The sequence below is a fragment of the Podarcis raffonei genome, chromosome 12, assembly GCF_027172205.1.
Source record: "Podarcis raffonei isolate rPodRaf1 chromosome 12, rPodRaf1.pri, whole genome shotgun sequence".
NCBI classification, from domain to species: domain Eukaryota; kingdom Metazoa; phylum Chordata; class Lepidosauria; order Squamata; family Lacertidae; genus Podarcis; species Podarcis raffonei.
In genome coordinates this window covers 9,116,417-9,130,350 of record NC_070613.1, presented here as the reverse complement: position 1 = coordinate 9,130,350, position 13,934 = coordinate 9,116,417, and the positions used below count along the sequence as shown (strand labels likewise).

Genomic DNA, 13,934 nt, shown 5'->3' with positions numbered 1-13,934 from the left:
CTGAGCCCCCAAGCTCGGTGCCGGACGGTCCATCGACCTCCTGTAGTCAGGCAATGTCAGCAATTCAGCGACACTAAGCCTCAGGCTTAGTGCACACTATAACAGCAGAATTCACACAGCAGGAAGTTGCACAGCATGAGAGCAGAACATGCATATTTACAGTTTTATTTGGCGTTGGTCAGAACAAAGAAGGCATGACCGTCTGCTCCGACTGCTCAGGCAAAACAGACAGAAAACGAAAGGAACTTACAACATAAACATCCTGTGAGACAGGAAATTACGCAGGCTGTTATACAAACATCCTGCTCCCTTTTAAGGTGGAACGGAAATATCCTAACAGATCTCAGGGTGGTTCACAGAAAAAAATCAAACCACAAAATACGCAATCAAAATAAAAACAACTCAATAACACACACACCCCGGGGGAAAAACACATTTTAAAAGAGCATAGGTGAAGGTATTTTATTTTCAGTATAAACAGGACTCTGTTTTTGCACCTACACACACACACACACACACACACACACCACTTTTAAATTGTTCTCCGAGCCGCGGAGGAAAAAGGAAAACCAGGACATTCCAGGATCAAAACAGAAACCAAGATGACTTCTGTAATTCTCAAGACTGTCCCCGGAAAATCGTGACACTTGGAGAACATGCTGTAGCAGCCAGATCTCTGGCTTAGTCATCACCTTGCAGGCCTGCGATGCCCAAGAAAGTCTTATCCCATGAGTGCCGCCTCATCGAGAGCAAGCCATGGCCAAACTAGTTATTTAGACAAAGCCAGTTTTCTCAAGCGGTGGGTTGGTTGCCATAATCGTCGTTCCCACCCTGACCCCATCCTCAACTGCACTGCATCATACATCAGAAGTGTGTTACATTAAGCACACGCCCAGAAAATTCCCGCATTTCGACGGATGCCATTAGTGCACCCGTTTTGAACAAAGGAGAGGTGCAAAGAGCTTCCCTCTGTGAGCAAGTAGCTGTTGTAGGTGCCTTTCCCCCCATTGGACAGGATGAGTTGATCATTTGAGGTGCTCAAACCACGGTGCGATTTTGTCTCTTTCTCTGCCCTTTGAGATGTGTAAGCCCTGTATACCTGAAGGAGCGTCTCCATCCCCATCGTTCAGCCTGGACACTGAGGTCCAGCTCCGAGGGCCTTCTGGCAGTTCCCTCCCTGCGAGAAGTGAGGCTACAGGGAACCAGGCAGAGGGCCTTCTTGGTGGCGGTGCCCGCCCTGTGTAACGCCCTCCCATCAGATGTCAAGGAAATAAACAACTATCTGACTTTTGGAAGACATATGAAGGCAGCCCTGCTTAGGGAAGTTTTTAATGTTGGATGTTTATCGTGTTTTTCATATTCTGTTGGGAGCCACCCAGAGTGGCTGGGGAAATCCAGCCAGATGGATGGGGTATAAATTGTCAGACCTTGTGTTCGACAGAGCTCCTCAAGTCCTCCGACGTGATTAACGACCTGAGCCTTTGATGAGGCTCCAGGCATGTTCCCTCATTACACAGAGTATCCAGCACGCAGGGAAGGACGAGAAATATGAGCTACATTGCAAAGAGTTTTATTTCTAACTACACAGACAGAAAAGAAACACCCTCTCTCTGCGAGAGCAGAGAGACAACAGAAAAACAAAGGAACAGGAAACCAGTAACATCACATCCGTCGCCTGTCTTCTGTGAGACTTCCAACAGCCTGGAATCTCTGGAATGCAAAACAGAGTCTTGTGACTCCAAAGCACTGCACAGTGGCAACACACAGAAACCAACATAAATAAATAAATATTATTATTATTATTATTATTATTATTATTATTATTATTATTAAGCATTATGCCACTCCCATTGCAGCCATTTTGTGACAGGCGCCCACGGCACTTTGTCCCCTCTGGGCCCAAAAAGGTTTGAGACCTCTGCAGTGTCAGAAAGATGCTCTCTCACTCTTCAAAACAAACAGAGAGAAAGAGTGTGAACAGGAATGGGAGGGGAAAAACACATGCAGGAATAAAAGGCAAAGCAACGCCCCCATTGTGGCTGCAAAAGCCAGCCTGGGAGTTGGGGCAGAGGAAATCCCAGGACCCCATTGCTACCAGTCAGAAGAGGAAAGCGATATTTGCAGTTTACGGGTGACTTCTGCAAAGCGAGTGTGTCTGTGTGGGTGTATTTTATAAAAGCAGTCTATCTACTGCAGATAAAACCATCGCCTAAAATGCAGTAGCGCATTGAAAAGTCACTACAGCCTGACAGACCTAGACCCTGCCTTCAAGAGGCCCCAGGAGGCCCCAAAGAGAGGAGAGGCACTTGTGGGATTTTCCTGCCTCAGCTGCCAAAATAAATGGGCTGGACATAGGGATGGGTGAACCAGTCTGTTTTGGTTTCTCTCCGTTTCTCATTTTTCCAATCTTAAGTTAAATTTTCCACGGCAGTTCATGATTGCTATTATTTTTAAATCCTCATGAAAATCCATCAGCCTTTTAGTGCCCGTAATCCTAATACACACATTTTTTATAAAGCATGTTTTACCGAACACAATGCAGTTTTCTTTAGTACTTTTTTCTGCACGCTTTACCTCAGCGTGTGCATTTTTGCACACGTTACGTGGCTGGAGAACTGCGCTGCAAAAACCGGGGAAGGGCAGATTTCGAAGGACAGCTGTGTTTCGGTTCACATAATGTTCTCAAAGTGAGAATTTGGGGATTTAGTTTCTCCCCCACCCCCTGTAGGGGTGCAAATATCCAGAGTGTGGGGGCCAGATGGGATTGCTATGAGGAATTATAAAATATGCATCAAGCCATTGTGTCCGCAATGAAAGCATTGCGTTGACTGGGTTCAATTCATTGACAATAATTTCTGATCAAATCCCACAAGCCTCTGCATCTTTGGCCATTTTCTCTTATGTTCATTTTCTACGCCTGACAGGTACGTGTAAGCATTCTAAAACACAGGCCAGTTACTTCATCAGGCATCCTCAGTACATAAAGATAGTAGGTTACTTTGATATAGTTTGTTAATCTTAGGGCCAGTAAATAGTTTCACATGTAGGTGATAAAGATGCCTAATCTTTCCTTGCCATCCTTTCTCTCCTGTTTATTGCTGTTTATGTTATGCATTCCTCCTTTTTAGTCCTGTTTTATTTACCCCAGAAGTATGCATGCTTAAATTAGCTTTTGTAGTTTAACTTTGTCCCCACATGGGGTTTTTTGAAATGCTCAGAGGAAATCTGATTGGTTCTTACGAACACTGTGTAAAAAGTTCTTTTCACAAAAGTTCTTTTGTGAATAAAACGACCTGGGCCAGGGGGTGGAGAGACAGATTATTATACGCACTCCTCCCAGAATCTTGCTGGTCAAGCCTCTGTGTGTATTTTATTAATCAGAGTCCAATCCTTCCTTGCTTTGGGAACGCTACACACCCCAGCTGGATAGAGGGGGACAGCCCTGTCCCTGGTTTAGACCCTTCTTGGGAGTGTGGGAGTTCCTGCTAAGGCACAAGTGCTCAACATCCTCCACTCTTGCCTTCAGGAGAGGGAGAAGAGAAACCTTCCCATTTGGGGCAGACGTTCTGGTTTTAAGCTGAGAATTGCTCATTGAACGCAAATATTTAAACCGTGTGAACCGCCCAAATAAATGTTTGTTACAGAACAAATCCAAAGAGTTATTTCACACCACCAGAATCACCTTTTCTGTCCCTTTCCTCCCCATAAGAACCGCCTTGTTGGACGGACATCACAGGCCAACAAAAGCAAGACAAACATTTGAATGCACTAGCTAGCTGATGCTTTGTAATTTCAGGCTGGAGTGAAGGAAGTGTGCGCATCATGTTCCAAGCCTGTCCAGAACGTTCCTCTGCACCACACATGTTTCTGCTGTAAGCACTGCGGAAGGAAGCTGAGGTGAGACATGAGACTTGAGTGAGAAAACCACGGGGTTACAGGTCACATTCAGAGAATGCAAAGATGTATCAGGCCAAGGACCCATCTAGCCCAACTTCCTGTTCCAACCAGATGCCCATTATGGGAAGCCTAGAACCTGAGTGCCACTTATGATTCTCAGCACCTGGCATCCAGATATGTTAGGGGTGTTAGGAGAGGGGTAGTACTTCTGGTGGGGGGCACGTCATGTTCCTTCTGGGGTAGCTTGTCCACCTTTGGTCCCCACTCAGCTCTCACCATGTGGCTCCTAGAAGCTGTCCACACAAGACAGTGGCCACACCCTGGGAATGGCTTTGACTGGTCAACTAAACCAGGTGAAGGTAGCTGATGGGACTCAAAGCCTCAGTGAGTTGGGCATGCAAAGACAGGCTCCAGTGGATTGAGCATATGAGACCAATAGTGGGTCCATCGGCCAAGAAGGGGTTTTTTGCATGTGCTGTAGAGGGAAGTGAGAGGCAGATGGGGCTCATCCACCTGAGAAGGGAGCCCATCCAGGAGAAGGAAATATCTGATCCTAAACCTCTACTGCCTTGGGAGAACAAAAGGCTCAGGAGTAAATCCTACACAAATCTAGAGTGGAGTCCCTAAGATGGTTGGATGGCGCCTTGCATGCCTCCTTCTGGCAACTCCTGCAGCCAAGCTGGTGCCAAACGTCTTGCTCTGCTTTCCTTTGGACCACATCAGCCAGGCCAAGAAGGGGATCTTGTAATCTGGGCGGCCCAGGACCTCCACACACACTGCCCAGGCTTGCACCCCAGGGAGGTCACTTGGATGCTGCAAACGTAGCCATTTGATTTCACCCCCGGAGGTGTACTCCATTTTCTTTTGAGACAGAAGGATGCCAATAGCAACTGCCATTACTGCTGGTACCCACCAATAGCACATGTGTCCAAATTTATTTCAAAGCTTAAAGTTAAGGTAAAGGGAGCCCTGACCATTAGGTCCAGTTGTGACCCACTCTGGGGTTGCGGCGCTCATCTCGCTTTCAGGCCGAGGGAGCCGGCGTTTGTCTGCAGACAGCTTCAGGGTCATGTGGCCAGCATGACTAAACTGCCTCTGGCGAACCAGAGCAGCGCACGGAAACACCGTTTACCTTCCCACAAGAGAGGTACCTATTTATCTACTTGCACTTGACGTGCTTTCGAACTGCTAGGTTGGCAGGAGCTGGGACCGAGCAACGGGAGCTCACCCCGTCACAGGGATTCGAACCGCCGACCTCCTGACCGGCAAGTCCTAGGCTCTGTGGTTTAACCCACAGTGCCACCCGCGTCCCATTTCAAAGCTTAGATGTGTCTAAAATTATTTCAAAGCTATTCAATTTACTACCCAGCATAGCTGCAGCAGCAGAGTAGGAGATGTGCCTTTTCCCTTCTTCTGGTGACCCCATTGTTTCACCCCTTCCCCATTGTCCCTCAGATTGTAGCCCATTTATTTTGCCCCACTGAACTTAATGGGGGCTATGGATAATTCAGGCAGCTCTGATCTGCATAGCCCCACCCCTTCATCTGCATGGCCCCACCCCCTTCACCTGCATATCACCACTTGGCTTGTTCTTGCGTGATGCAGTGGAACTCTGGGAAATGATGGGTGTTTGTGCATACGCGACAACCGTAACCATTTCCATTCTGTATGTCTTGCAGCTTAGCCAACTATACCACCTTCCAGGGCACATTTTATTGCAAATCTCATCACCAGCTGCTTGCTGGGGTTAAAAAAAGGAGCCAAGAGGAAAATGCCGGCGTCCGTCAAAGAGATCAGCAGCTGCAGATAGCCGTGCAGCCAAGTCCAGGACTGGGGCCCAAGAATAGAAATAATTGCCCAGGAAAGCTCCTCGCCAGAGAGAAAATGCAGCCGCCGTTTCCTGGTTTGTACTCTCAGGCTAAGCTGAGACCGCCTAGGCAAGCCAGGCAAGAGAACAAGCCGAGAACTAGCTGGCCCCCTTTAAAGGAAGCGGCTGGAAAAGAAATAGGTCGAAAATATGGCAGCCCTGGACCATTGCAAGATGCCTTATTGATTCTGCAATGCCGGAGTGGAGCAGATGGGAGCCGCCGCGAGGCCCCGGGAGGCAAATCGATAGCAGAAAGTGCTCGGGCGGAAAAGAAGCAAAGCCAATTACCCAGAGTCCCATTTCCAAAGCACGGTTCGCATTGGATTAAAACAGCAGGTGGGAGCGGAGACTTGAGAGTATCGGGGAAGAGACAGTTGTTCATGGGTAAAAGCATCCCAGGAGCTCAGGGAAGGAAGAACGGACTCAGCATAGCAGAAAGGGCTGTGATGTTCCAAGGCAACCCGCTCAAAATGAAGAAGAGCGTTCCTGTAGTCTCCCCTTTAACGTCAACCCCTCTGGAGTCTCCTTCTTTTGGTTCACTGCCCTCCCGTTCAGAAGCACTCAGAACTAGTAAAGCAACTTGTTTTGCCGCTTCAGGAGTTACTGTAGCTGATGCTTCTAGTCTTGCAAAAGGTTCTCTCAAGGGCAAGAGGCTTAGTAGTGGATCTTCCTCCAGAACAGGTGCATCCGATGAAAGACATGCAGAGCAGATTTTGCTAAGAGCTGAGCTCCTTCCTAAAGCCAGGGTTCCACTGCCTGCTTTGGCACCAGCAGACAGCAGACAGAAGCTTCCAGAAGCCAGCAAAGGTAACATGTCAATCACTCTGGCGTGCGAAGAGGCTGGACAACTGAGTCACATCAGCGCTAAACCAACAGAGGTCCACAAGCCCTCCCAGGCGAAGGCTGAATCCTCAGTATATCTACCTGAGCACAAAGGTGAGCAAAGCAATGATGAGGAGATGTTGGGTTCTTCTCTTGATTCAGTGGAGACATGCCTGGCGGCTGACCAGGTAAGTGAGAATTCATGGGAAGTCAGGATTGAGTTCCCCGAAAGAGAAATGCAAGCGGTGGTAGACCCAGCAAGCTTGCAAAGGCCAGAAAACCAACTTTATCCTGAAACCCACAACAGTAAGGAGGCAGAGAGTAGAAGGGAGAAAGGAATGCAGGCAGGAGGAGATTTAGACAGCATTGAGACACAAAATGGCATTCTTCAAGAGGTCTCCCAAAATAGCAAACCTGAGGAAAGAGCCACCACTTCAGACGAGGAAGCAGAAATAGAAGGTCCTTCAGCGTCCAGCTCACAAGCAGAAGACGCTAAAAAAATGAGTGTCCCGCAAAGAAATAACCCACAAGACTCCACTTTGACTTCCAACACAGCACCATTCACTCGTGAAAACCTGGAACCAAGTGGCCTACTTGCAGAAATAGCCAACACAAATGAAGAGATACCAGGAAAGTCTAGCAGTGACAATAATATCCAGCTTGAGGAAGAAACTTTCAGAAGGACCATCCTTCAGGATTCTAAGCTTCAGGTCAAGGACCAAGAAACATTCGACTCCTGTGAGGTCCCACATTTGACTGAAAAGCAAGTGATGGGAAGCACAAAGGTGGCTATGAAACCTCAGAGCGAAGATGGCTCAGGTGCACAGGCCATCTGCAGTAAGGAGACCACCAAGGAGTCTGCTAGAAAGCAGAAGGAAAGGAACCCTTTGGCTCGACTTTTTGCTTCCAAAACTCAAGGCAGAGCATGTAAGCAGGAAGAACCAGCAGTGACTAAGAAAGCACTTAAGACTCAGTCTGCCTTGGCCACGCTGTTCGGATATTCTTTGGAGAAAGACAAGATCCCAAAGGCATTAGCAAAACCCACAACGAAAACCAGCAGTGAAGAAGGATTATCACTTGTGTGTTTCTCAAACTTACCAAAGCTGGGCACCTGCAAGGAAAGTGAGACCTCAGGTTTTATTCAAGCAAAAGGTTCAGAAGCAGGCCTTCGGGATCCAGAGGAGAATTATGGAAGCCACACAAGGGATGGGCAGAGAGAATGTTCTCCATCCTTGGACAGTGCCAAAGCCTTCAGTGGTGATGCGCTTCCTATAGAGCTGAGCACAGATATTTCAAGTAGCATTGAAGTGGTGTCTGGAATGAAGGGTCTTGAAGTTCCCAAACAATCCAATTTGCAAATGGAAACAGTGCTCTCGGACCACAACAAGTCCTCACTATTTTCCAGCTTTCAGGATTCTCTGGCAACTCCTACAGAGAACCTGTTGCCATGTTCTACGAGCTCCTTGATGGAAACAAAGACAGAAATCACCTCTAGAGGTGATTCCTATGATCAAGATCTACAAAACTTCCCTAACCAAGCTGCCATGGATGCTCAGTATTTAGAAATAAAGGCTGAAAATGTTTCTTTATTGGGCCCTTCGAGAGAAAACAAGGCTCAGTGTGACTATCAAGTTCCTGACATGCTTCTATTTTCTATGGGGGTAGACAGATCAGCAAGCATGGATGGAAGTGGCCTGCAGTCCAGCTCTCTTGATCTGGACATAGGGAGCATGAAAGTAAAAAATGATACTTGCTCTGGTTTAAGCGCTTCAGAAAACATCTCAGAGGTGAACAACCTGCACCAGTTTTCAGAATCTGAGCCCATTAGAGCAATCACTCTTAATAACAACACTCTAGGAACTAGAAATTCTGAGATGTTTCAGAACCCACAATCCTGCCTTGAGTTTAATGAAGATGTTCTCCTCGGACTTGGACTCCATGTTGAAAAAGCCACTGCTGATGGTTACTCCACTGGAAAAGTGGACGTCCCGCCATTGCTTGGATCTCTCCAGCATATTCCAGAGCTCCTTAGAGATACCATTCAGCGTAACACTGAAGGAAGTGCAGCTGCAACAGAACAATCCCTGGAAGAGATGATGTCAGCAGAGAAGAGTGATGGGTCATCAGGAAGCCTTCTGTAATGCATCTTGAAATGCAGTGTCTTCTACTCACAAGGCAAGGTTATGGGGGCAAAGTCCTAGCAGAGGTGAGTTTGTGGCTAAGAGCAGCAACCAGCAAAGTACCCTCTCTGGGGTGCTAACTGGCTTGACTGTCCATAATTTCCCAGGTTAGGGACTGGCAACCCAAGAGAGCCCCCCCCCTCAAGGTCAAAGGTGCAATCCAATGACCTTTGGCCTAAAACTCCCATCAGCCCCTGCCAGCCTGACCAAAGGTGAGAGAATATGGGAGTCGGGAGTTCAACGGGTGGAAGAAGGCTGGGGTTTTTTACACTTCACAGCTCTGTGACTCTAGGAAACCGTTAAAGAACACATTATCTGATTCACTCCACGTTCTCCTTCCCCTCTACTCCACCACCTTCGTTCAATCAGCCCCAAACTCACAAACAACCAATTTAGTGCGTTCCCAATTGTCTCCCCTCCTGCTCTGGAAAGAAAAAAACCCTTAATGAGCATCACTCTGCAAAAAGGAAATTGCTCTCTCCAACCCCGGAGGGAGGTGAAAAATTCGTTTCCTCCTCTTTCCCTGTTCTTAAAATAACTCATTGCAAGATAGGAGGTCTGAGGATTAATTAGATTTCCCTTTGCCTGGGATTGAATCCCAAGGAATTAGTAACAACACCAGGCAGTCAAAAACATGCTTAGCATCTGTTTTTGGGTACCACGTTAGCCGTCCGTTTTTTTCAAAGTAAAGGAATAGCATTTTCTGCTCCCTTTTCCTTAAGACTGAGGAAGTTTCGTTTGGGGGGGACCACACCTGGAGTCTCGTTGTGTCAGCAAAGCAACGACCTATTTTTTCCTTACAAAGGAAACGCTTCGCCAATGCACGGAGTATGGCTTGCTTAAGGATTCGTGGATGTTTGGAATATCATTCGGTCTGATGTTGCATTGACTGAGAAAATTTGTATCTCCCCGACCTTCTTGCTTGATGGCAATAAAGACAAGAAATACGTAAAAATGTGTTTGATGCTAGGGGGAAAACCCACACAAGTTAAATGCCATTAAAGGAGTACATGCGCCATCCCGCAGGCAGGCAGAGTTCAGCATGTTGCCTTTCCCATTCACTTCAATGGAGGGGCTCCATTCAAGACTCTGGAACTGGAAAGGCTCCAACTTGGCTATCACTTCGCAGGCAACGGTTCCAGGAGAGCAGAATCGGAATCACACATTTTATTTTTTATTTTTTAAATAATATTTATTAAAGTTTTAAAGGTTACAGAAAGAGAAAGCAAAAAAACACCATTTTAAACAAAAACAATACAACGCATCACAATAAAGAAAAAACAAGAATGAGAAAAAGAAAGAAAAAACAAAAAAATCCATTAAAAAAGCAAAAAAGAAAAATACAGCGAATCTTCCCATAACGTATCTTTCATTAGCTTATTTCCTTGACCTCCTCACACCTCCCTTTTTTGTATTCTAGTTTGATTATCTGTTTCAGCAAATCCTTTCCATCTTTTCAAATTTTTGTCCTGTAATTTATCTTAATATAATGTAACTTTACTTTCCCTCCTTTCACCAATTAACAGTCAGTTTTTCCCGAATCCTTTATAACATTTCTGCTAAAGCCACATAACCTCATTCCAACATCCTTCTAACATTCATTAATTTTACAATGTTTCTGTAAATAGTCTTTAAATTTCTTCCAATCTTCCTCCACCGACTCTTCTCCCTGGTCATTTCCACCAGTTCCATGTAGTCCATCACCTTCACAGAATCACACATTTTAACTGAGAAGCACGTTTTGCATCATCTTTCCCATTCAGTGGGATCAACATTGCTGCTACTTCGCCTCCTCTAGGACAGGGGTCAGCAACCTTTTTCAGCAGAGGGGCCGGTCCACCGTCCCTCAGACCATGTGGTGGGCCGGATTATACTTGGGGGAAAAAATAAAATGAACGAATTCCTATGCCCCACAAATAACCCAGAGATGCATTTTAAATAAAAGCACACATTCTACTCATGTAAAAACACGCTGATTCCATTTAGAAGGCGATTGGGCCACATGTGGCCCCTGGGCCTTAGGTTCCCTACCCCTGTTCTATAGCTGTGATGAATTTCTTACGACTTTCTGGGCATAAGCAAAACCACCTTGTTCCTCCTTTTCAAGGGTTCCTGCCAGATTTCCAGAGTCAGTGGCGTGTGATGGTTAGAAGGTCAAACTAGACCAGGGTTCAAATCACCACTCATCCATGGAAGGAGGAGGAGGAGGAGTTTGGATTTGATATCCCGCTTTATCACTGCCCAAAGGAGTCTCAAAGCGGCTAACATTCTCCTTTCCCTTCCTCCCCCACAACAAACACTCTGTGAGGTGAGTGGGGCTGAGAGACTTCAAAGAAGTGTGACTAGCCCAAGGTCACCCAGCAGCTGCATGTGGAGGAGCGGGGAATCAAACCTGGTTCACCAGATTACAAGTCCACCGCTCTTAACCACTACACCACGCTGGCTCCTTTGGCTAGTCACTCTCTATCTCAGCCTGGCCTACCTCTCAGGATTAGCGTGAAGATAGGAAATGAGGAGGAGGGAGAAATTGAAACAAAGAACATCAGAAAATAAGAACTTTATTTAACATATTCTTTCACCTAAATTCAAGCAATCACTCGATGAAAAGTGCAGATCATGGAGTGTTTATTTGTGCAGAGAGCTTCCAAGGTGTTCTGGGCCAGCCGATTGTTCCGGGTGCTGGGGATTAAAATTCTGGATCCAAAGGAAATTGGCTGACTCTTCATCTCTCCTGAACGCCGCCAACAATGACCTCATCGTTTGTGTCACAGGCATGTCCTAATGCCCCGGATCTTAGGTTGCCTACCCCTGCACTAGAACATCCACATCTTTGGTCTCATAATTGATTGTTCTGATTTGAAATAGATGGCCGCCTAAGGTTGCCACTGTCTTTTACTGGCCCTGCTCCTGTGCCTTTATCCGAAGCCTGGGACAGAGAAATGGAGCAAGCTACTCTTTCAGGAGTACAGATAAGTCTCAGGGAAAGCTTCCCCTGATAAATTTCTGTGCGCTAGGTTGAAGCCGCATGCGGTTAAAGTCACAGGAGCAAAGCCAGCCCTCCTATGATCAGCCATTAAGCCCCTTCACAGTAAAATCAACAAGATGGTGGGTGGAATTGTTGTTTTCTTCTTAAATCGCCTCTCTTGGCAGAAAGCCCATCAGCAATTTGATTGCCCCTTTGGACTCCGAAGTTTATCGTTTCTCTGTTAGCAAGTTGTGCATTAACTTCAGAGCCATGGGCATAAATAAGGACACAGAGAGTGTCAGCGCAATTGCCTGTGCAGCATCTGAAGGCAGCATGACGACCATCCATATTGCTTTTGCCACATTTATGTCTTAAAGGTAAGGTAAAGGTAAAGGGACCCCTGACCATTAGGTCCAGTCGTGACCGACTCTGGGGTTGCGGCGCTCATCTCGCTTTATTGGCCGAGGGAGCCGGCGTACAGCTTCTGGGTCATGTGGCCAGCATGACTAAGCCACTTCTGGCGAACCAGAGCAGCGCATGGAAACGCCGTTTACCTTCCCGCCAGACCGGTACCTATTTATCTACTTGCACTTTGACGTGCTTTCAAACTGCTAGGTTGGCAGGAGCAGGGACCGAGCAACGGGAGCTCACCCCGTCGCGGGGATTCGAACCACCGACCTTCTGATCGGCAAGCCCTAGGCTCTGTGGTTTAACCCACAGCGCCACCCACGTCCCTTTTACGAATGCACAAAGCTGCCTTATCGCTGCTTCCGTGCCAGATGATGGGCACGTCTACCAGCCCAGTAATGTCTATAGAATCTGACAAACCACACCTCTCTAGAGTTTCAAAGGCTCTCTCCCAGAACTGCAGCAAAACTTTATTTTTATTTTTTTTAAAATAACCTGAAGGTTGAAAAAGGAACTTGGCGGATGTCCAGAAACATGTCACCCAAAGAGCTTTCTAATTGCAAAACCTGGTAACTGAGCCTGGAACTTGAAGCATTGCAAACAAAATGTGTGTTTCTCCACTACTGAGATTACTTGGGGAGTTGAACTGGTGGGAAAGTATTTGCACGCGCTTCAACACTAGACGTGAGGGGGAAATGCAATTCAGTTCACATTCAAAGTGAATATTGCGCTTTCTGAAACATTCAAACCAAGACACATTCATCCTTCAACACTTGCACTTCTCCAAATTCTGAAACCCATTTCTAATGTGTGTATATATTAGTGAGAACAACATGCAAAAATGAATTGTGCTGGAGAATGGTGCATCCAAAAAAATTTTGTGTATGTTAGGAGAAATTCACACTAAAATGCTGGTGAATGTTCACAAAGACTTAAAAAGCAGAATTGCACATTGCTGTGGGGAAAATGTGCATGACTGAACCTGGAAAAATGAGAAACAGAGGGAAATCAAAACTGACCATGTTGCCTATCCTTACCTGACATGCAACTCTGTGGCCCCTCTCCATCTTGTCACCTGCTTCTACCATGTCTGAAACTGCTTTCTCATCACCAGTTTGTGGCTAATTTATACAGTGGTACCTCGGATTAAGTACTAAATTCGTTCTGGAGGTCCGTTCTTAATCTGAAACTGTTCTTAACCTGAGGCACCACTTTAGGTAATGGGGACTCCCGCCGCTGCTGCCGCGCCACCGGAGCACGATTTCTGTTCTCATCCTGAAGCAAAGTTAGCGGAGTCTGTAACCTGAAGCGTATGTAACCTGAAGCGTATGTAACCCAAGGTACCACTGTAAAAAAAAAATGGTGGAAAGCACTAATAGTAGTTGGTCAAACTTGTCTGGAAGCTCCCACCCTCTATGTACCTCTATAATCAACAGTACCGTTCACAAGGTCCATTCTGTCAGGGGTCCTTTCAAATATTTGCCAGTATCTTCACCTATTCTTCACTTACTTTTGTTTACAATATTTTTAGACCAGTCTTTGGCAGAAGTGTCTCAAAGGAGCGTACAAAAAGAAAGAGGGAGAGAGAGAGAGATCATAATATGTTAAAATTAATTAAAAACCAGGGACACAGATAAAGAAGAGCAGCCACAAAATGAAAACAGTGAAGCTGGAAAAAGCTTCCATTTTACCAAAAGTGCCGTGTAACATAAAGGTCTTCATTTGCATTCAAGAGGACCAGGTGGATAGAAGCTGCATGAGCAATTTGAGGGAGAACATTCCATAGTTCTGGGGC

General features: G+C 46.3%; 2 protein-coding genes across 2 annotated transcripts in view; both read left to right on the top strand.

Annotated features, from left to right (window-relative positions):
- XIRP1 (xin actin binding repeat containing 1) overlaps positions 1–13,934 on the top strand; it is a 291,979-nt gene that overhangs the window by 24,231 nt on the left and 253,814 nt on the right. The gene's annotated exons all lie outside the window — the stretch shown is intronic.
- Positions 3,843–9,387, top strand: LOC128424216 (uncharacterized). The gene is made up of 2 exons (XM_053410153.1): positions 3,843–3,897; positions 5,577–9,387. The coding sequence occupies exon 2, from the start codon at positions 5,782–5,784 to the stop codon at positions 8,725–8,727; it is 2,946 nt and encodes a 981-aa protein (XP_053266128.1). The 5' UTR covers positions 3,843–3,897; positions 5,577–5,781; the 3' UTR covers positions 8,728–9,387.

Coding starts and splice junctions, on each gene's coding strand:
- LOC128424216 (XM_053410153.1), top strand. CDS start 5,782: ATGCAGCCGCCGTTTCCTGGTTTGTACTCTCAGGCTAAGCTGAGACCG.